We start from the raw sequence: 23,135 nt of genomic DNA, 5'->3' as shown, positions 1-23,135 counted from the left end.
CACCATTGACTAGAAACTCAACTAGACCAGCCATATAAATGCCGTGGCTACACGAGCAGGTCAGAGGCTGGGTATTCTGTGGCAAGTGGCTCACCTCCTGACTCCCCAAAGCCTCCCCACCATCTCGAATGTGATGGATATTCTCCACTTGCCTGGATGGGTGAAGCTGCAACAACACTCAAGCAGCTCGACACCATCCAGGACAAAGCAGCCCGCTCAATCGGCAGCCCATCCACCACCCTAAACATTCACTCCCTCCACCGCCGGCGCACCGTGGCTGCAGTGTGCACCATCCACAGGATGCACTGCAGCAACTCGCCAAGGCTTCTTCGACAGCACCTCCCAAACCCGCGAACTCTACCACCTAGAAGGACAAGGGCAGCAGGTGCATGGGGACACCACCACCTCCAAGTTCCCCTCCAAGTCACACACCACCCTGACTTGGAAATATATCGCCGTTTCTTCATCGTCGCTGGGTCAAAATCCTGGGACTCCCTCCCCAACAGCACTATGGGAGCATCTTCACCACACGGACTGCAGCAATTCAAGAAGAAGGCCCACCACCACCTTCTCAAGGGGCAACTACGGATTGGCAATAAATGCCGGCATTGCCAGTGACACCCACATCCCCAGAATGAATTTTAAAAATATATGTTTAAATCCTTTGGGGACAATTTCCTTCTGCTTAGCATCTGGGGAACACACAGTTCCTGGTGCAAATCAGAGGGAAGAAGGATAGAGATCTTTCACACTTGATCTCCCCCAATGCATCGCCATTGGATTTATAAAGGATCCCCCAAGTTGGAGCAGAGTGCCTTTGCCTGGGGCATGCTAATCGCATGTAAATGGGGCAGGAGTGATGTAACAGCACCTCCTGCCTCATGTTCCTCTCCCTATGGCAACGGGACGCACATTTAGAGAAGTGCCAGGGGGAAGCATGCCTTAGGCCTTGCGCCAAGCTGCGCTCAGATTGGAGGAACTACACCCTCCGCAAACTCGAACTCTTCCAAAACTCTGCTGCCTGTATCCTAACTCGCACCGAGTCCCGTTCACCCATCACCCCCTGTGCTCGCTGACCCACATTGGATCCCGGTCCGGCAAAGCCTCGATTTTAAAATTCTCACCCTTGTTTTCAGATCCCTCCATGGCCTCGCCCCCTCCCTATCTCTGTAACCTCCTCCAGCCCTACAACCCTCCGAGATCTCTGCGCTCCTCTAAATCTGGCCTCTGGAGCATCCCCAAGTTCCTTTGCCCCACCATTGGCGGCCGTGCCTTCAGCCGTCTAGGCCCGAAGCTCCAAAATTCCCTCCCTAAACCTCTCCGCCTCTCGACCTCTCTCTCCTCCTTTAAGACGCTTCTTAAAATCTAGTCTCTTTGATCAAGAGCTTGGTCACCTGTCCTAATATCTCCTTATGTGGCTCGGTGTCAAGTTTTTGTTTGTTTAACGCTCCTGTGAAGCGCCTTGGGCCGTTTCACTGCGTTCAAGGCGCTATACAAATGCAAGTTGTTGTTGTTGAGTGAGCTTGGGAGGATGAATGGCCCTTTCTCGCTCTGTGCTATTTCTCAAGTTCTTACGACTAGTCGGCTCTGGTAACTCAGATTAATCCCCACTATGTGAACGCTTGGTGCTGCAGCAGGCACTGTAATTCTATTTAAGGTTTTTGATCAAAACCTGTCAGGACAGATGCAGTCGCCAGGGTGGTGATGTAATCCATTCAGGATCATGTCATTATGTAGCTCCTTTTTTTTTTCCCCAGAGCATGGTGAAGGTGTCCAGTCTGAGCAGGTCACAAGCCGCTACCTTATTTGATATGCAGCCACTGCTCCTAAATTATCCCTTTGATACAGTCCTTGCCCCCCACACACATACACACACACACACATACACACACACACATACACACCTCCTACTGATGCTGCAGAGACAGCTGGCAAAAGACGATCAAATGTTTGCAATCAATTGAGAGTCACTGACTCCATTTCTTTCGGATAATAGAAAGCTTTTTTTTTTGTTCGCGCGGACCACGGACCTTATCAGTTCACTCGGTTAGTTTTTTTTTTATCTTTCTGTGTTCGCTCGCAAATCCTCCTGGATTTATTGCAGATGTAACCCAGTCCAGTGAGAATAATCGTTACAAGCGAAGGGGCTAGTCAACTCTGGGCCAGAATGCTGAGTGATTCCAATGGGAAATTACCCGCACAATAGAGGCAGTGGGGTGATAAATGAAGAAAAAAAAGCTTCAGTCTTTTAAAGACCGTGGACAAGAGCTTGGACAAAGCTCAGCGGTAATGTTAGCAAACCCTCTCCCTTGTGCTAAAGCGTTATTTACTCCCCCCTCCAACAAACACGTACAGCGCTGGGGGACACCTTAAAGTATGAGCACACAATCTCTCTGCCTTCACTGAGGTTTGTCCCATGGAGCCTCGAAGGCTGCACAACAGAAAGAACTCGCCGTCCTAAAGCGCTTTGCAGCTAATTGAGTAATTTTTTGAAGTGTACTCACTGTTGTAATGTAGGAAGGCCTCTTTGTGCACAGCGAGGTCCCACAGACAGCAATGTGATAAATGACCAGATAATCTGTTTTGGTGAAATTGGTTGAGGGATAAATGTTGGCCCAGGACACCGGGGAGAACTCCCCTGCTCTTCTTCGAAATAGTGGCCTGGGATCTTTTATGCCCGCCTGAGAGGGCAGACGGGGTCTTGGTTTAACATCTCATCTGAAAGACCGCACTCCAGACAGTGTAGCACTCCCTCAGTACTGAGCAACGTAATGTAGGATACATGGCACCAATTTGGGCAGAGCAAGGTCTGCTGATTTTAGCCTAGATTTTGTGCTCAAGCCTCTGAAGTGGGGCTTGAACCCACAATCCTCTGACCCAGAGGCACTGGTGCTGCCACTGAGCCCGGGCCGTGCCTTCAGCCGTCTAGACCCTACGGTCCGGAATTCCCTCCCTAAACCTCTCTGCCACTCCAACTCTCTCTCCTCCTTTAAGACACCCCTTAAAAGTTAGCTCTTTGACCAAGCATTTGATCACCTGTCCTAATATTTCCTTATGAGGCTCAATGTTAAAATTTTGCCTGATAACACTCCTGTGAAGCGCCTTGGGACGTTTTACTACATTAAAGGCGCTATATAAATTCAAATTGTTGATTAACAGTCTGACAGGCCGTGACATGAATGCTCCTTCCATGCTCGTAACCATCTTTATACCAACTGATAGGGGGTTAGTCCTATACAGGGGAAGGGTTTTATGGGCACCCACAATCCATACAATGGGGGGGGGGGCCACCCACATCCACCGGACATGAGAATCCCGCTGGATGTCAACACAGAAATCAGAGCCAAAGTTCCGGTCTCCGCTCGCCGGGGCTGTCTGGAGCTCCAGTCTCCACTCCCCGGGACTGTCTGGAGCTCCAGTCTCCGCTCCCCAGGACTGTCTGGAGCTCCGGTCTCCACTCCCCGGGACTGTCTGGAGCTCCAGTCTCCGCTCCCCAGGACTGTCTGGAGCTCCGGTCTCCGCTCGCCGGGGCTGTCTGGAGCCCCGGTCTCCGCTCCCCGGGGCTGTCTGGAACTCCAGTCTCCGCTCCCCGGGACTGTCTGGAGCTCTGGTCTCCGCTCCCCGGGACTGTCTGGAGCTCCGGTCTCCACTCCCCGGGACTGTCTGGAGCTCTGGTCTCCGCTCCCCGGGACTGTCTGGAGCTCTGGTCTCCGCTCCCCGGGACTGTCTGGAGCTCCGGTCTCCACTCACCAAGGCTGTCTGGAGCTCCGGTCTCCACTCCCCGGGACTGTCTGGAGCTCCGGTCTCCGCTCCCCGGGACTGTCTGGAGCTCCGGTCTCCACTCACCAGGGCTGTCTGGAGCTCCGGTCTCCACTCCCCGGGACTGTCTGGAGCTCCGGTCTCCACTCACCAGGGCTGTCTGGAGCTCCGGTCTCCACTCCCCGGGACTGTCTGGAGCTCCAGTCTCCACTCACCAGGGCTGTCTGGAGCATGGGTTCGAACCCTGCACCATCGGACTCGGAGGCGGGATTGCTACCACTGAGCTTGCTCCACGGTCCTGTGTGAGGAGCAGACTTGATGGGCCACAAATATCCTTTACCCTCTCCAAGGTGACTTTTATGTTCCCTTCATATATAATTTAAGCTCATTACCTCGGCTCATTTGCAGTCCTGAAGGAAGAGTTACCGTAGCAACCTAAAACGGATTGCAACATTTTTTGGAGTAAACACATTTTCGACCGAGTGTGTGTGTGAACTGTGATTTACTTCACACCCAACTCAGTCTGCACAGTGAATGGGCAAGGGCTGCTCTGGCAGGGGGCGGGTGCATGCTATAGTCTAATAGGATCTCTGTTGGAAACAAGTCACTTTAAACGTTGACTCATTGACTGGTGTAGGAGCCAAAACCATGTAACATTAAAGGCTTTAGCTGCAAAAAATGTCAGCCATTTCAGCCCGTAATCGTCTTTTCGGAGTGAATGCTGGAATATTACAAATGCTTTTTTTAATTTACAGTAAAGCTTTTCACCTTTATCTGTACGATCGGGCGCTGGGTGGAAAATCGTTGCTGTTACTTTAATTGAATTGCTGTTGCTTCTTCTATTCAGAGGAAAAGAAGGGAAAAAAAATGCCCGAATAAAATCTGTGGCATTGGAGTCTGTGCATGTTAATCACCTTGACACGTCAGGTATAGAAAGCAGCACTGGGAGGAAGGTTCTACCTCTTCACTTACTTTATAATTAGACCGACCGACTTGAATGCTTTGAAGTGTTAGGGTTAGTGCCAAAGGGATTACTGAAAGTTATTAAATTGGATGTGGAATCAGTGTAAAAGCAGGTGCACTAACAATGGGGGAAAAAATGGAACATTAAAGTCTGAGGTCTTCCAGTTACAGGGGACATTGTAAAATTCATTACATTTGAAAGGCGCAGATAATGTGAGCAGCCACTGAATGCACTGTGAGTTCGCAAGAAAGCAGCTTTTAATCAGGCATTCTTTTCTGTGTCTGTTCTCCTCCTCATTGTTCGGCACTTAAATACATTTGAATCTCCTCTTTGCCGACGCTTTCACTTTGCTGCTTTTCTCCATCTATAATATTCCAAATGGCAAACGTTAGACCAGCACAAACTTTGAATGTGTTTGAACTGGATTTTAAAATTCCACATTTTCGCCGAGGATTGTTGCCTTGGTTTTAAAATTCTCATCCATGTTTTCAAATCCCTCCATGGCCTCGCGCCCTCCCTATCTCTGTAACCTTCCCCAGCCCTACATCCCACAGAGATCACTGCGCTCCTCCAATCCTGGCCTCTTGCCAGATTTCCATCGTCCCACCATTGGCGGTCGTGCCTTCAGCTGCCCAGGCCCTAAGCTCTGGAATTCCCTCCCTAAACCTCTCCGCCTCTCTCTCCTCCTTTAAGACGCTCCTTAAAACCTACCTCTCACCTGTCCTAATATCTCCTCATGTGGATCGGTGTCAAATTTTGTTTGATAATCGCTCCTGTGAAGCGCCTTGGGACGTTTTACTACGTTAAAGGCGCTGTATAAATACACGTCGTTGTTCCAGAGACTTTGCTTCGAGTGAACTGGGAGCTCTGCCGCACCAGTGCTGACATTCTCTGACAGCAGGAAGCTCAGAGGAAATGTTTGATTTACAACTGAGAGTGGAGAAAGCAGAGCTTTCTCTCATTTGCCAGCCGTGGCTCAGTGGGCAGAACTTCTCTCCTCCGAGTCAGAAGGTCGTGGGTTCAAGTCCCCCTCCAGGGACTCGAGCACAAAGACTCGGCTGACACTCTGGTGCAGTACTGAGGGAGAGCTGCAGTGTCGGAGATGCCGTCTTTCAGATGGGACATTAAACCGAGGCCCCGTCTGCCCTTTCGGATGGACGTAAAAAACTTCAAGGCACTATTGAAAGAAGAGCAGAGGAGTTCTTCCTGGCGGCCAGGGCCAATATTTATCCCACAACGAACATCACTAAAAAACAGAGTATCTGATCTTCATCACATAGCTGTTTGTGGGATCTTGCTGTGCGTACATTGGCTGCCACATTTCCTACATTGCAACACTTCAAATGTAAGTAATTGGCTGTAAAGTGCTTTGGGTTGTCCTGAGGTTGTGAAAGGTGCTATATAAATGAAAGTTCCGACTTCTTTTCTTTCTAGTCTTCACTTATCATATTGAGCAAAGTCTCCCTGTAAATGCTTCACCAGCCTTAGGTGGTGAGTGCAAGAAGAGAGTTATTGGGCCCAGTGCAGGAAAGAGAAACATTCTATACTCAAGATCCATAAGGGAACAGAGCAGAAAAAACATGTAAACAATGCAAGAATTTGAAACAGGAATTAAAACACCAGCGGTTTGCTGGAAGACAGATATAGAGGAACTAAGGTAGGAGCAAGTGGGGGTCGGAGAGAAGAAGGATTTGGAGGAAAGCCTAATCACAGATGAATGGAGTTTGGCAGGGAGAAGTGGAGAAGCACATGGGCTGGAACCTCAATCAAATTTAATTGTACAATTAACTTTGATTGCCTCGTTATATTGTTCTGTCACAGAAAGTTTTAAGAGTCGGCCCCCACAATCTGATGAATACAGGCCAGACGACACATATCCTGAGAACCGACTAGCGAGACAGACAATCATTTTACAATGAAAAAGACCATTGTAAAATGGGACACATTAACAGCCAAAGTCATCATATCCATCTACTACCACAATCCAAATAATTCAACATAAATACAGTTTGCTTTTGATATTTCTTAAGTTTTAGTAATGCTATCAAGTATCAGGCAGGGCTCGGTGGCAGCACTTTCACCTCTGAGTCAGAAGGTCATGGGGTCAAGTCCCACTTAAGAGACTTGAGCATGTGATTCAGGCTGACACTTCACTGCAGTACTGAGGGAGTGCTGTACTGTCTTTCGGATGAGCTGTTAAATGGAGGCCCTGTCTGCCCGCGCAGGTGGACGTAAAGGATCCCATGGCACTATTTTGTAGAAATGCAGGGGATTTCTCCCTGGTGTCCTGGCCAATATTTATCCCTCAAACAACATAATGAAAAACCAATTATCTGGCCATTTATCTTGTTGATGTTTGTGGGACTTGGCTGTGCACAAATTATAGAACCATAGAATCATAGAAGTTTACAACATGGAAACAGGCCCTTCGGCCCAACATGTCCATGTCGCCCAGTTTATACCACTAAGCTAGTCCCAATTGCCTGCACTTGGCCCATATCCCTCTATACCCATCTTACCCATGTAACTGTCCAAATGCTTTTTAAAAGACAAAATTGTACCCGCCTCTACTACTGCCTCTGGCAGCTCGTTCCAGACACTCACCACCCTTTGAGTGAAAAAATTGTCCCTCTGGACCCTTTTGTATCTCTCCCCTCTCACCTTAAATCTATGTCCCCTCGTTATAGGCTCCCCTACCTTTGGGGAAAGATTTTGACTATCTACCTTATCTATGCCCCTCATTATTTTATAGACTTCTATAAGATCACCCCTTAACCTCCTACTCTCCAGGGAAAAAAGTCCCAGTCTATCTAACCTCTCCCTATAAGTCAAACCATCAAGTCCCAGTAGCATCCTAGTAAATCTTTTCTGCACTCTTTCTAGTTTAATAATATCCTTTCTATAGTAGCGTGACCAGAACTGTACACAGAATTCCAAGTGTGGCCTTACTAATGTCTTGTACAACTTCAACAAGACATCCCAACTCCTGTATTCAATGTTCTGACCAATGAAACCAAGCATGCCGAATGCCTTCTTCACCACCCTATCCACCTGTGACTCCACTTTCAAGGAGCTATGAACCTGTACTCCTAGATCTCTTTGTTCTATAACTCTCCCCAACGCCCTACCATTAACGGAGTAGGTCCTGGTCTGATTCGATCTACCAAAATGCATCACCTCACATTTATCTAAATTAAACTCCATCTGCCATTCATCGGCCCACTGGCCCAATTTATCAAGATCCCGTTGCAATCCTAGATAACCTTCTTCACTGTCCACAATGCCACCAATCTTGGTGTCATCTGCAAACTTACTAACCATTCCTCCTAAATTCTCATCCAAATCATTAATATAAATAACAAATAACAGCGGACCCAGCACCGATCCCTGAGGCACACCGCTGGTCACAGGCCTCCAGTCTGAAAAACAACCCTCTACAACCACCCTCTGTCTTCTGTCGTCAAGCCAATGTTGTATCCAATTGGCTACCTCACCTTGGATCCCATGAGATTTAACCTTACGTAACAGCCTACCATGCGGTACCTTGTCAAAGGCTTTGCTAAAGTCCATGTAGACCACGTCTACTGCACAGCCCTCATCTATCTTCTTGGTTACCCCTTCAAAAAACTCAATCAAATTCGTGAGACATGATTTTCCTCTCACAAAACCATGCTGACTGTTCCTAATCAGTCCCTGCCTCTCCAAATGCCTGTAGATCCTGTCTCTCAGAATACCCTCTAACAACTTACCCACTACAGATGTCAGGCTCACCGGTCTGTAGTTCCCAGGCTTTTCCCTGCCGCCCTTCTTAAACAAAGGCACAACATTTGCTACCCTCCAATCTTCAGGCACCTCACCTGTAGCTGTCGATGATTCAAATATCTCTGCTAGGGGACCCGCAATTTCCTCCCTAACCTCCCATAACGTCCTGGGATACATTTCATCAGGTCCTGGAGATTTATCTACCTTGATGCGCGTTAAGACTTCCAGCACCTCCCTCTCTGTAATATGTACACTCCTCAAGACATCACTATTTATTTCCCCAAGTTCCCTAACATCCATGCCTTTCTCAACCGTAAATACCGATGTGAAATATTCATTCAGGATCTCACCCATCTCTTGTGGTTCCGCACATAGATGACCTTGTTGATCCTTAAGAGGCCCTACTCTCTCCCTAGTTACTCTTTTGCCCTTTATGTATTTGTAGAAGCTCTTTGGATTCTCCTTTGCCTTATCTGCCAAAGCAATCTCATGTCCCCTTTTTGCCCTCCTGATTTCTCTCTTAACTCTACTCCGGCAATCTCTATACTCTTCAAGGGATCCACTTGATCCCAGCTGTCTATGCATGTCATATGCCTCCTTCTTCTTTTTGACTAGGGCCTCAATCTCCCGAGTCATCCAAGGTTCCCTACTTCTACCAGCCTTGCCCTTCACTTTATAAGGAATGTGCTTGCCCTGAACCCTGGTTAACACACTTTTGAAAGCCTCCCACTTACCAGACGTCCCTTTGCCTGCCAACAGACTCTCCCAATCAACTTCTGAAAGTTCCTGTCTAATACCATCAAAATTGGCCTTTCCCCAATTTAGAATTTTAACTTTTGGGCCAGACCTATCATTCTCCATGGCTATCTTAAAACTAATGGAATTATGATCACTGGTCCCAAAATGATCCCTCACTAACACTTCTGTCACCTGCCCTTCCTTATTTCCCAAGAGGAGGTCAAGTTTTGCCCCCTCTCTAGTCGGGCCATCCACATACTGAATGAGAAATTCCTCCTGAATACACTCAACAAATTTCTCTCCATCCAAGCCCCTAATGCTATGGCTGTCCCAGTCAATGTTGGGAAAGTTAAAGTCCCCTACTATTACCACCCTATTTTTCTTGCAGCTGTCTGTAATCTCCTTACATATTTGCTCCTCAATTTCCCATTGACTATTTGAGGGTCTGTAGTACAATCCTATCAAAGTGATCTCTCCCTTCTTATTTTTCAGTTCTACCCTTATAGACTCAGTGGGTGAACCCTCGGATATATCCCCTCTCACTACTGCCGTGATGTTCTCCCTAATCAAGAACGCAACTCCCCCTCCTCTCTTACCTCCTGCTCTATCTTTCCTATAGCATCTGTACCCTGGAACATTGAGCTGCCAGTCCTGCCCCTCCCTTAGCCATGTTTCAGTAATAGCTATAACATCCCAGTCCCATGTACCCATCCATGCCCTGAGTTCATCTGCCTTGCCCATCAGACTTCTTGCATTGAAATAAATGCAGTTTAATCTAGACTTCCCTTGGTCTTTGCCCTGCTTTCTCAGACCATCTGTCTGGTCATGTTTTGTACACTCTCCCTTACTGCCTTTTGTTTCTGTCACCACTTTACTTCCCACTGACTTCCTGCATCGGTTCCCATCCCCCTGCCACATTAGTTTAAACCCTCCCCAACAGCACGAGCAAACACTCCCCCTCGGACATTGGTTCCAGTCCTGCCCAGATGCAGACCGTCCAATTTGTACTGGTCCCACCTCCCCCAGAACTGGTTCCAATGGCCCAGGAATTTGAATCCCTCCCTCTTGCACCATCTCTCAAGCCACGTATTCATCCTAGCTATCCTGTCATTCCTACTCTGACTAGCCCGTGGTACTGGTAGCAATCCTGAGATTACTACCTTTGAGGTCCTACTTTTTAGTTTAACTCCTAACTCCCTAAATTCAGCTTGTAGGACCTCATCCCGTTTTTTACCTATATCGTTGGTACCTATATGCACCACGACAACTGGCTGTTCACCCTCCCCCTCCAGAATGTCCTGCAGCCGCTCCGAGACATCCCTGACCCTTGCACCAGGGAGGCAACATACCATCCTGGAGTCTCGGTTGCGTCCGCAGAAACGCCTGTCTATTCCCCTTACAATCGAGTCCCCTATCACTATAGCTCTGCCACTCTTTTTCCTGCCCTCCTGTGCAGCAGATCCAGCCACGGTGCTATGAACCTGGCCGCTGTCACCTTCCCCTGGTGAGCCATCTCCCCCAACAGTATCCAAAATGGTATACCTGTTTTGGAGGGAGATGACCGCAGGCGACCCCTGCACTGCCTTCCTACTCTTCCTCTGTCTGTTGGTCACCCATTCACTATCTCCCTCAGTAATTTTTATCTGTGGTGTGACCAACTCACGGAACGTGCTATCCACGACTTCCTCAGCATCGCGGATGCCCCAAAGTTTGATCATCCGCAGCTCCAGAGCCGTCAAGCGGTCAAACAGTAGCTGTTGGCTGTTGCATTTCCTACATTACAACAGTGACTACACTTCAAAAGTACTTCATTGACTTGATGCGCTTTGGGATGTCCTGAGGTCATGTAAGGCGCTATATAAATGCAAGTCTTTCTTTTCTTTTCAGTAAGATATCTATCAGGGAAATGGGAGCAGAGTAGACAGCGCCAGTTGAAGAGCAATCATTGATACTGGTACGATGGGCTGAATGGCCTCCTCCTGCACGATATTTTCTATGATTCTACAATCTACTGTCCTCTATCTCGGAGACCAACTAAATTTTTTGTCAGGGTTAAAATGCAGATTGTGATAGATTTTGATCGGATGAAAACTATGTTATCTTCAAAGGAGATTTTTTTTTAAAGGATCTCTTTTGTTTTTTCAGCAACTGTTCCTGTGCAACATGGATCCGGAGTCAAACACGATCAGTGTCCAGCAGTTTCTAGTGGAGTTGAAGGCTGGTGGAATCAGCCGGGTCCACGAGGAGGAAGTCAGGAAGGAACTCCGACACACAAAGGCATTAGATCTGCTGGATTTCCTCACCTATCTCCCGCTTTTTGTCCTTATCCACAATTCAGTTGTCTCAAATCCACTGGATGATTCCCGAGCGCTCTGAGTTTTGGCAGATGTGTGACTTGCGTATCTCAGCAGATAGAAAGAAGGGAGAAAGAACTTGCGTTCATTTGGTGCCTTATCACATCTCTCAGGATATCCGAAAGTGCTTCACATACAATGGGATAGATTTTGTCTTTGTGCGAAAAACAGGTTATAGCAAGTCAGCAGCCCGTTTTACATCTCTCCCGATTTACATCTCTCCCGATTTACACCTCTCCTGATTTACACCTCTCCCGTTTTACATCTCTCCCGATTTACACCTCTCCTGATTTACACCTCTCCCGTTTTACATCTCTCCCGATTTACACCTCTCCCGTTTTACATCTCTCCCGATTTACATCTCTCCCGATTTACACCTCTCCCGATTTACATCTCTCCCGATTTACACCTCTCCTGATTTACACCTCTCCCGTTTTACATCTCTCCCGATTTACACCTCTCCTGATTTACACCTCTCCCGTTTTACATCTCTCCCGATTTACATCTCTCCCGATTGACTTCAATGGAAATAAAAATTGTCAGAGCTGTAAAACGAGCTGCTGATTCACTATCACCTGTTTTACACTATCGCACAAAGTCAAAATCTACCCCAATGCATTACTTTGAAGTCACTGTATGGAGAAATGCTGCAGCCAATTAGCACACAGCAAGATTCAACAAACAACAATAAGATGGCACTGTTAGTTTAGGGAGAAATATTGGCCAGAAGACCAGAGAAACTCCCTTGCTCTTCTTCCAGCAGTGCCAAGGGATATTTAACATCTATCGGTACAGGCTGACAGGGCCAAGGTTTAATGTCTCATCCAAAGGATGGTATCTCTGACAGTGCAGCACTCCCTCAGTACTGCACAGAGCTGCCAGCCCAGCATATATGCTCAATGTCACAACCTTGTGACTCAGAGGGGAGAGTGGTACCAACTTGTGCCAATCTGTCACACAAAATGCAGAGGCCTTTGTAATTATTCCTGGTTGCTAATGCAGAATGTACTCAGGAGAATGAAGTGCTGGCAGATTTAGATCATTTAAAGTTTGCCAAACTTAATTAACAAAATGTATATAGAAAATCTAGTTATTTAATCCTGCTTGAACACAAAGTTCCAGTGCAAGCTTAAAAATTCTCTTTCTAGTTTGTAGTGTGTGTGCATTGTTCGATTTTATAGTACAGTTATTGCAGAAGCTGGGATTGTTCTCCTTCGAGCAGAGAAGGTTAAAGGGAGATTTAATAGAGATGTTCAAAATCATGAGGGGTTTTGACAGAGTAAATAAGGAGAAACTGTTTCCAATGGCTGGAGGGTCGGTAACCTGAGGACACAGATTTAAAGTAATTGGAAAAAGAACCAGAGGGGAGATGAGGAGAATTTTTTTTTTAACGCAGCGAGTTGTTATGATCTAGAATGCACTGCCTGAAAGGGCGGTGGAAGCAGATTCAATAATAACTTTCAAAGGGAATTGGATAAATACTTGAAAAGGAAAAAAAATTGCAGGGCTATTGGGAAAGAGCAGGGGAGTGGGACTAATTGGATAGCTCTTACAAAGAGCCGGCACAGGCACGATGGGCCAAATGGCCTCCTTCGGTGCTGCACGATTCTATGAAGGATATGCTGATAGGGTTAGATGAAGTAGGGAGGGAGGAGGCTCGTGTGCATCATAAATACCGGCATGGACCTGTTGGGCCGAATGGCCTCCTTCGGTGCTGTACATTCTACGTAATGATTCCATGATTCTAAGAGGCACGAGTAGATATTTGGGGGTAAATTTCTCAAGACCCCCACACTGACATCAGACCCTAACAGGCAGCCAGCGCGTATCAGAAAATCACGGGTCCTCTGCCCTCGATATTCCAGTCACTGAAATTCTGTGAATCAGACAGTCTCCCCTTATATGAATAGGTGGGGCTTTATTTTTAAAGGTCTCCATCTATGAAATTGTTGTGAGAAATAAGCATAAATTCTAATGGCTAACAGTTTAGGAAGCTCACCACAGAACACATCCTCCCAAAAAAAACACTCATTAGGATGAATCCTTGGCTCACTGGCAGCACTCTCGCCTCTGGGTCACACAGTCAAGGGTTCAACTCCAGAGACTTCAGTACATAATCCAGGCTGAAACTCCCAGTGCCAGCACTGAGGGAGCGCTACCCTGTCAGAGGTGCCATCTTTCGGACGAGACGTTAAGCCGAGGGCCCCGTCTGCCCTCTCAGGTGAATGTAAAAGATCCCATGGCCACTATTCGAAGAAGAGCAGGGGAGTTCTCCCCGGTGTCCTGGCCAATATTTATCCCTCAACCAACATCACTTAAACCAGATTATCTGGTCATTATCATATTTGCTGTTTGTGGGAGCTTGCTGTGTACAAATTGGCTGATGCGTTTCCTACATTACAACAGTGACTACACTTCAAAAATTCATTGGCTGCAAAGCTCTTTGGGATGTCCTGAGACCATGAAAGGCACTATATAAATGCAAGCTCTTTCTATAAATTAAGATTGGTGCTGTTACTGTACAAAAGCTCATTCCAAGTTTCCCCCTCTGCTGCTTTAACTGGTGTTAACCCATTTTAAAACTGAATAATAATTAAATGATGACAGTTGTTTTGAGTTGGTTAACATCGGTTAAAAATAGCACAAGAGAAATTTGGTACCAATCGTGTTAAGCATTTGTAGGAGAACTGCATCCATCACGATTTCTACCCTGGTAAAGGTAACATGAGGAAATACTACCTACAACACAAGGACTGAGCAACAAACACTACCAGTCATAAGAAAAATGTTATATAAAGTCACATTATGAATCACGCACCAGGCTGAATCTCAGCTTGGTTTGCAGCTGGACTGCTTAGTTCAAGCAACTGTTGTGTGCATTGAGGAACAAGATGTTATATTTGTGCAAAACACTTTAGGGGTGACCAATATGTTTCACCTGGACCACAGGTGACCCCCGAGCCCCTGGCAATCTGGCCCTCACTCCTATTCATCTTTACGTTTCTCACTCGCTGGGTTGTCCTGTTTGAGTTGGCCCGGGGATTTGGAAAAGGCCGTTCTTTAGTGCTGACATCTCATTGGGGGATAACACCTCCCAAACCCACGACCTCCACCACCTAGAAGGACATGGGCAGCAGGCGCATGGAACACCACCACCTGCACGTTCCCCTCCAAGTCTCACATCATCCCAACTTGGAAATATATCGGCCGTTCTGTTATCGTAACTGGGTCAAAATCCTGGAACTCCCTACCTAACAACATTGTGGGAGCACCTTCACCGCACGACTGCATCGGTTCAAGAATGCACCGCCTTCTTAAGGGGCAATTAGGGGATGGGGCAATAAATACCAGCCTTGCCAGTGATGTCCATTGCCATTTCCTAGGACGCCGATTGCCATTTCAGGTCAGAACTGGGCAGAGCCTGCTCTGTGCACACTCTGACCAGTTCCATAGGCGATGGAGATGCAAAGGGTCGGCCAAGGTAACTTTGGAATCATTCTTGTGGGCGCTAGAGGAGCAGGAATGCATCACAGTAATAACCTGGTCCGCTGCTGCCCCAAGATACCCACCCTCTGTGATCACAAACTCCTCCTCCCCCCACCCCACACGCTTACCTTGCTGGTTCCCGGAGCAGCGCGATATTGGGAGACCTCAATCCGGCGAGCTGCACTGGGACGGCCGTTTGTCCCAACCATTTCCCCACCCCGCATCCCCTCACCCTCCCACCGCAGCTTTCCAGCTCAATGTTAGTTAAAGAAAGAACTTGCATTCATATAGCGCCTTTCATGACCCCAGGACGTCCCAAAGCGCTTTACAGCCAATGAAGTACTTCTTGAAGTGTAGTCACTGTTGTAATGTAGGAAACGTGGCAGTCAATTTGCGCACAGTGAGATCCCACAAACAGCAATGGGATAAATGACCAGATCATCTGTTTTTTAGTAATGTTGACTGAGAGATAAATATTGACTAGGTAACTGGGGAGAACTCCCCTGCTCTTCTACGAAAAAGTGCAAAGGAATCTTTAATATCCATCTGAGAGGGCAGGCAGGGCCTCGGTTTAACATCTTATCTGAAAGACGGCACCTCTGACAGTTCAGTGCTCCCTCAGTTCTGCACTGGGAGAGTCAGCCTGGATTATGTGCTCAAGTCTCCTGGAGTGGGACTTGAACCCACAACCTTCTGACTGAGAGTGCTACCCACTGAGCCACGACTGACACTTTGCCTCAAAATCAGGGCCGTCTCTTTGCCGCGGGTGCGTGCGATGGGCTGGTGTGCTCCTCCAGTCCGTCGCACAAAAGTCAGAATCACCCCCAGGGGAAAATAAAACATGATCTTGAAAGCTGCCAGGTTGTTATGATGGAAGCTCATATGGTTGTCTAATGTCCTTCAGCAAAAGGAAATCTATCCCTACCCAGGCTGTCCTACTGCAGTGCCATACTCAGTGATAAAAGCAATGTTACGATGCCGTGTTCAACGGGCATCTACGGATGGGCAATAGATGCCAACTTGCCAGCCTCACCTGCAAATAACAAAAAAATTCATTAAGGCGATTTCAACCCTCGTTGCTGGATATTAAGCTAGAATTGTTTTTTTTTTAATGGGAGGATGATTAAAATGACTTTTTTAGAATAAAGTAACATTTCCGATGATTGTTGTGAAGCATGAATTATGATCAAAACTGTCACTGACACCCTTCAGAATCACTTCCCTGAAACACTGGGCAGCAGTCGGTGAGCTGTGCTGTCCGTGGTACTGAAAATCTGGATTGAATTATCTTTTTGTGAAAAGGATGAGCCTGAGTGACTGTAATGTAGGTGTCAGTTAATGGGGTAGGTAGGTTCCTAGAAGCATATTTTTCACTTTCATACATCCATCTGCCCATTGGGTTAGGTCAAGAAAACATCCCCTGCAGTTCCTTTTACTCTTGATTCAAAGCCACCTAGACCTGGTAAAAAAAAGAGGGAAAGAAAGTCCTTGCATTTATTTAGCGCCTTTCATGACCTCAGGACGTCCCAAAGTGCTTTATTGCCAATTAAGAACTTTTGACGTGTAGTCACTGTTGTAATGTAAGAAACACGGCAGACATTTTGCGCACAGCAAGATCCCACAAACAGCAATGTGATAATGACTGGATAATCTGTTTTCTAGTGATGTTGGTTGAGGGACAAATATTGACCAGGACACATAAGAAAGATAAGAAATAGGAACAGGAGTAGGCCATACGGCCCCTCGAGCCTGCTCTGTGTTTCAATAAGATCATGGCTGATCTTTGGTCTCAACTCCACTTTCCTGCCCGATCCCCATATCCTTGATTTCCCTAGAGTCCAAAAATCTATCTATCTCAGCCTTCAATACACTCAATGATTCAGTATCCACAGCCCTCTGGGGTAGAGAATTCCAAAGATTCACAACCCTCTGAGGGAAGAAATTCCTCCTCATCTCGGTCTTAAATGCCCAACCCCTTATCCTGAGACTATGCCCCTTAGTTCTAGACTCGCCCGCCAGGGGAAACAGACTCTCAGCATCTATCCTTTCAAGCCCCCTCAGAATCTTACATGTTTCAATGAGATCACCTCTCATTCTTCTAAACTCCAGAGAGAATAGGCCCATTCTACTCAATCTCTCCTCATAGAACAATCCTCTCATCCCAGGAATTAATCTAGTGAATCTTTGTTGCACCGCCTCCATGGCAAGTATATCCTTCCCTAGATGAGACCAAAACTGTACACAGTACTCTAGGTGAGGTCTCACCAAAGCCCTGTATAATTGCAGCTAGATCTCCTTACTCTTATACTCCAAGCCCCTTGCAATAAAGGCCAAAATGCCATTAGCCTTCCTAATTGCTTGCTGTACCTGCATGCTAACTTTCTGTGTTTCGTGTACTAGGACACCCAAATCTCTCTGAACACCAACATTTAATAGTTTCTCACCATTTAAAAAATATTCTATTTTTCTATTCATCCAACCAAAGTGAATAACCTCACATTTCCCCACATTATACTCCATCTGCCCACTTCTTGCCCACTCACTTAACCTGTCTATATCCCTTTGCAAACTCTTTGTGTCCTCCTCACAGCTTACCTTCCCACCTAGCTTTGTATCGTCAGCAAACTTGGATACATTACACTCGGTCCCTTCTTCTAAGTCATTAATATAGATTGTGAATAGCTGAGGCCCAAGCACCGATCCCTGCGGCACCCCACTAGTTACAGTACTGAGGCAGTGCTGGACTGTAAGTGAAATAAGTTTGGCAGCTTCGACTGGTTTGCACCGTCTTGTGCGTCCCATTGAAATCAAAGCTCCATGTAATGTGATGCTAAATTGGCAGTTTCACCATGGTACGTTGGGGCTATTACCTTGCAGAGGTAGCTGGCCTGCGTATGCATGGTGCGGAGAGTAGAAAAATGTTTTGTTCCCCAGCACTAATGTTATCTTAATGACCATGAGAAAACTCACCCAACTATGTCACTCTTACTCTATAAGCTTCATCATATAACATGATTGCATTACATCTGTCTTTTGGATGAGATATTAAACCTGTCTGCCTGTTCAGGTGGATGTTAAAGATCCATTGGCACGAGTTAAAGAAGAGCAGGGAGTTTACCCAGTGCCCTGACCAACATACCTCCCCCAACCTACACCACCGAAACAGATTAACTGTTTGTGGGACCTTGCTGTGCACAAATTGGCTATTGTTTTTGCCGTCTTAACTACAGTGAATGGATTTTGGCTATGACATGCTTTTAGATATACTGAGGATGTGAAATGGGCTATTTATAAATGCAAGTCTTTTTTTCTTTAAAGGCAAAACAACAAATATCCAAACTTAGTCAACTTCTACCAGGAAATGGAAAGTGGGCATTCTATAAAGTGTTTGTTATAGTTCTAATATTTTGTTCTAATCTTATAAGACTTGAACTACCAGTTTAAAATAAGGAATATTTTACATTGGGATATTAGGGATAATTTTCATCTTCACCACCCGTTGGATCAGATCTGTTGGAGCAGATTGCCTGCCCATTGTAGAACCCACCTGATTTTCATCGCATTGAAATCATTGGGCAGGTTCTGCAACGGATGGTCAACCTGTTCCGCTAGATTACTGCCCAGGCAGTGAAGGTGAAAATTAGCCACATTGTTGTAGAATCATGGATGGGACAGAGATGTGTTACCTTGTACACTGCCTGGTTTTGAGAGTACAATAAAGCATCACTTAATTCTTATTGGGAAAGCGATTTAATAATACGTGCAGATAAAATTTCTATTTCACTTATACAACAACAACATGCATTTATATAGTGCCTTTAATGTAGTAAAATGTCCCAAGGCGCTTCATAGGAGCGATTATCAGACAAACTTTGACACTGAGCCACATAAGGAGATATTAGATAAAAACAGAAAATGCTGGAAATACTCAGCAGGTCAGGCAGCATCTGCAGAGGGAGAAACAGAGTTAATGTTTCAGGTCGATTACCTTTTTTGTCAGAACTGGTGGGCGGGGAGATGGAACTCAGTCCTCACCCGTTTGCATTTGGAGAAGTCCTCCTCTCAAATTAGGTTCATGCTGAAGAGAGAGAGAGAGAGCAGCAAACTGCAGAAAGAGGGCTGAGATTCCGGTCCGAGACCACACATGCAGCTGCTTGTGCCCGCAGCACGGTATGTCTCTGGAAGTGTTTCTTAAGACAGCTGTGCTCATTTTGTCCGCACTGTTTGCTCACACTCCTACCCGGGAACTGATACAAGGCACCGACCTTCACGCTGCTGGGATGTTGTCAGCTGGAGGACAAGAGGATGGCAGGTTACATCGAAACAGAGCAACTGATAGTCTATCTCCCCAGGTTCAAACACGAATAGCTTGAAGTCACCCAGTCCCTGAAATATATTTTCCCGACACCTTTTATGCAACAATTATATTCCGGCTGTCATCTTTGGTATCAGGAGGGACGACGACGATCTAGGCCGGAGAATTGTTCTCGCGAGAAAGCTGACGCAAGCGGGCGGCACGCCTACAATGCGCGCCCGAAGATGAAGGCCTGAGGTTGACTGGAAATTGGGCCTAAGGCCTCACCTATGTACTACCGGGTTTCTAGAAACTTCAGCCCCACGCCGCATAACATCAGGACGTCCCAAACTTAATTGCTTTACAACCAATTAAGTTCTTTTGAAGTGTAGTCACTGTCAATCACACCCTCACCACCACCTTTGATGCCCTTGTCCCCATAAAAACCATTACTCTCTCTCACCCTGGTTGTTCCCCCTAGTACGACCCTCATCTCCGCTCCCTTAGGTCCAAGGGACGCAGACTTGAACATTTATGGCGGACAACTGGTTTAGCTATTCATCGCCAGATCTGGCTGGACCACATAAAACAATATTGGGTCCAGCTCTTCTCTGCCAAAACTGCTCACTATTCCAGGATCATCCTGGAATGCAAAGATAACCCCCAGCTTCTCTTCGCCACTAAAACCTTCTTCTTAAACCCCTCTCCCCTGCCCCCTCCACCCTCACCTTCAACGAAAAGTGCGAGGAGCTCATGGAATTCTTTGTCACTAAGATTGAGACGATCCGTTCAGCTGCCTCTGTCAGTTCCCTTCCTTCCCATAGCCCACCGAGCCAAACCTCCCCTACTGCTCCCCCCTGCCCTAGCCCTGAACTCACATCTTTCTCTAGTTTCTCTCCTATCTCCTATCTCCCCTCATGCCCTCTCCGAGCTCATCTTGACCATGAAACCCACCTCCTACTCCCATGACCCTGTTCCTACTAAACTGCTGACCACCCAACTTCCCTTCCTGGCCCCCATGTTAGCTGATATTGTTAACGGTTCCCTCTCCTCAGATAATGTTCCCTCTCCCCTTCAAATCTGCGGTCATCACACTCCTCCTCAAAAAAACCACCCTTGACCCCTCTGCCCTGAAAAACTACTGCCCGATCTCCAACCTCCTTTTCCCCTCCAAAGTCCTTGAACGTGTTGTCACCTCCCAAATCCATGCCCATCTTTCTCGCAACTCCATGTTTGAATTCTCCAATCAGATTTCTGCCCCTGCCACAGTACTGAAACGGCCCTTATCAAAGTCACAAATTACATCCTATGTGACTGTGACCGTGGTGAACTATCCCTCCTCATCCTTCTCAACCTGTCTGCAGCCTTTGTCATGGTTGACCACACCGTCCTCCTCCAACGCCTCTCCTCTGTTGTCCAGCTGGGTGGGACTACGCTCACCTGGTTCCATTCTTATCTATCCAGTTGTAGCCAGGCCGCCTACTTCCACCTCCATAACATCGCCCATCTCCGCCCCTGCCTCAGCTCATCTGCTGCTGAAACGCTCATCTATGCCTTGATTACCTCCAGACTGAATTATTCCAATGCTCTCCTGGCCGGCCTCCCATCTTCCACCCTCCATAAACTTATCCAAAACTCTGCTGCCCGTATCCTAACTCGCACCAAGTCCCGTTCTCCCATCACCTCCCTGTGCTCGCTGACCTACATTGGCTCCAGGTCCAGGAACACCTTGAATTTAAAATTCTCATCCTTGTTTTCAAATCCCTCCATGGCCTCGTCCCTCCCTATCTCTGTAACCTCCTCCAGCCCTACAACCCTCCGAGATCTCTGCACTCCTCCAATTCTTGCCTCTTGCGCATCCCCCGATTTTAATTGCTCCACCATTGGCAGCCGTGCCTTCAGCTGTCTCGGCCCTAAGCTCTGGAATTCCCTCCCTAAACCTCTCTCCCTCTCTACCTCTCTCTCCTCCTTTAAGACACTCCTTAAAACCTACCTATTTGACCAAGCTTTTGGTCATCTGTCCCTAATATCTCCTTGTGTGGCTCAGTGTGAAATTTTGTTTCAGAACACTCCTGTGAAGCACCCTGGGAGGTTTTACTACGTTAAAAGCGCTATATAAATGCAAGTTGTTGTTGTTGTAATGTAGGAAACGCAGCATCCAATTTGCGCACAGCAAGGTCCCACGAACCGCAACCTGATAAATAACAAGATAATCTGTGCTTAGTGATGTTGGTTGAGGGATAAATATTGTCCAGGACACCAGGAAAAATTGCCCTGCTCTTCTTCAAAATAGTATCATGGGATCTTTTACGGCCACCTGAGAGGGCAGACAGGGCCTCGGTTTAACACCTGGTCTGAAAGAGGGCACCTCCGACACTCCCTCAGTACTGCATTGGGAGCGTCGGCCTAGATTATGTGCTCAAAGTCTCTTGGAGGGGACTTGAACCCGCAACCTTCTAACTGTAGCGGAAGGTTTCTACCCACTGAGCCGCAGCTGACACTGTTAAAGTTGGTCTCGCTGCTGGCATAGAACGGTTTAGATCCATTGACCTCGCCCTGGGTTACGGCCCCAGCACACGTCCGCTGTGCCACTCTACTCATCCACAGTGAACTGAGAGCGAATTGCTCTCAAGTTCAGCGCGGATGCGGAGACTACGGCGAGGGGTCTGCAGTTCGGGTTTGAAGTTCTCAGTTGCTGGGGGAGGGGAGGACAGGAGATTAAATCTTGAGTTCCCAGTGCAATGGGGAGTCTAATCAATGATCTAACTCCCCATTGTACTGGGAAGGTAAAGGTGATGGTACACAAACTTCATGTCCCTTAATGTAGCCCGCATATCATAGAATAGAATCATAGAATGGTTACAGCATGGAAGGCCATTTGGCCCATCAAGTCTGTGCCGGCTCTCAGCAAGAGCAATCCAGCTAGTCCCATTCTCCCGCCCTATTGCTGTAGCCCTGCAAATTTTTTCCCTTCAAGTACTTATCCAATTCCTTTTTAAAAGCTGTAAACAATTTTACAACACCAAGTTATAGTCCAGCAATTTTATTTTAAATTCACAAGCTTTCGGAGACTTCCTCCTTCCTCGGTAAATGTTTCAGGAGCTCCTTGAAGCCTACGCATTTATACATATAGAACAATACATGGTGTTTACAGACTGCCCCTGCAACTGCCCATTGCCAAGGCAATCACCGTGTTCAGACAGAGAGGTGTCACCTGCAGAACCCCCGAATACACATTCAACAAAAAAACAAACAGGGAAAAAAAACAGAGAAAAAAAACAGAGAGAGGCAGAAACATCCGGAAGGCAGAGAGAGCCAGCAAATGACCCATTATATTAAAAACAGATAACATTTGTTCGCTGGTGGGGTAACGTGTAGCGTGACATGAACCCAAGATCCCGGTTGAGGCCGTCCTCATGGGTGCGGAACTTGGCTATCAATTTCTGCTCGACGATTTTGCGTTGTCGTGTGTCTCGAAGGCCGCCTTGGAGTACGCTTACCCGAAGGTCGGTGGATGAATGTCCATGACTGCTGAAGTGTTCCCCGACTGGGAGGGAACCCTCCTGTTTGGCGATTGTTGCGCGGTGTCCGTTCATCCGTTGTCGCAGCGTCTGCATGGTCTCACCAATGTACCATGCTCTGGGGCATCCTTTCCTGCAACGTATGAGGTAGACAACGTTGGCCGAGTCACAGGAGTATGAACCATGCACCTGGTGGGTGGTGTCCTCTTAAAAGCTGTGATTGAATCTACCTCCACCACCCTCTCAGGCAGTGCATT

General features: G+C 47.1%; 1 protein-coding gene across 4 annotated transcripts in view; it reads left to right on the top strand.

Annotated features, from left to right (window-relative positions):
• Positions 1-18,800, top strand: part of LOC137334524 (uncharacterized) — a 156,125-nt gene extending 137,325 nt beyond the window's left edge. For 3 of the 4 annotated variants that reach the window (XM_067999256.1, XM_067999257.1, XM_067999255.1), the window contains exon 16: positions 11,369-18,800. In XM_067999256.1, coding sequence (XP_067855357.1) covers positions 11,369-11,599 — 231 coding nt within the window. In that variant the 3' untranslated portion in view covers positions 11,600-18,800. The remainder of the gene's footprint in view (positions 1-11,368) is intronic. The other variant, XM_067999260.1, reaches the window with a different exon arrangement.
• The last annotated feature ends 4,335 nt before the right edge of the window (positions 18,801-23,135 follow it).

The sequence above is a fragment of the Heptranchias perlo genome, chromosome 18, assembly GCF_035084215.1.
Source record: "Heptranchias perlo isolate sHepPer1 chromosome 18, sHepPer1.hap1, whole genome shotgun sequence".
In the NCBI taxonomy this organism is placed as follows: domain Eukaryota; kingdom Metazoa; phylum Chordata; class Chondrichthyes; order Hexanchiformes; family Hexanchidae; genus Heptranchias; species Heptranchias perlo.
Note: the sequence above shows the minus strand (reverse complement) of the source record. Positions and strands in the feature narration are given on the sequence as shown.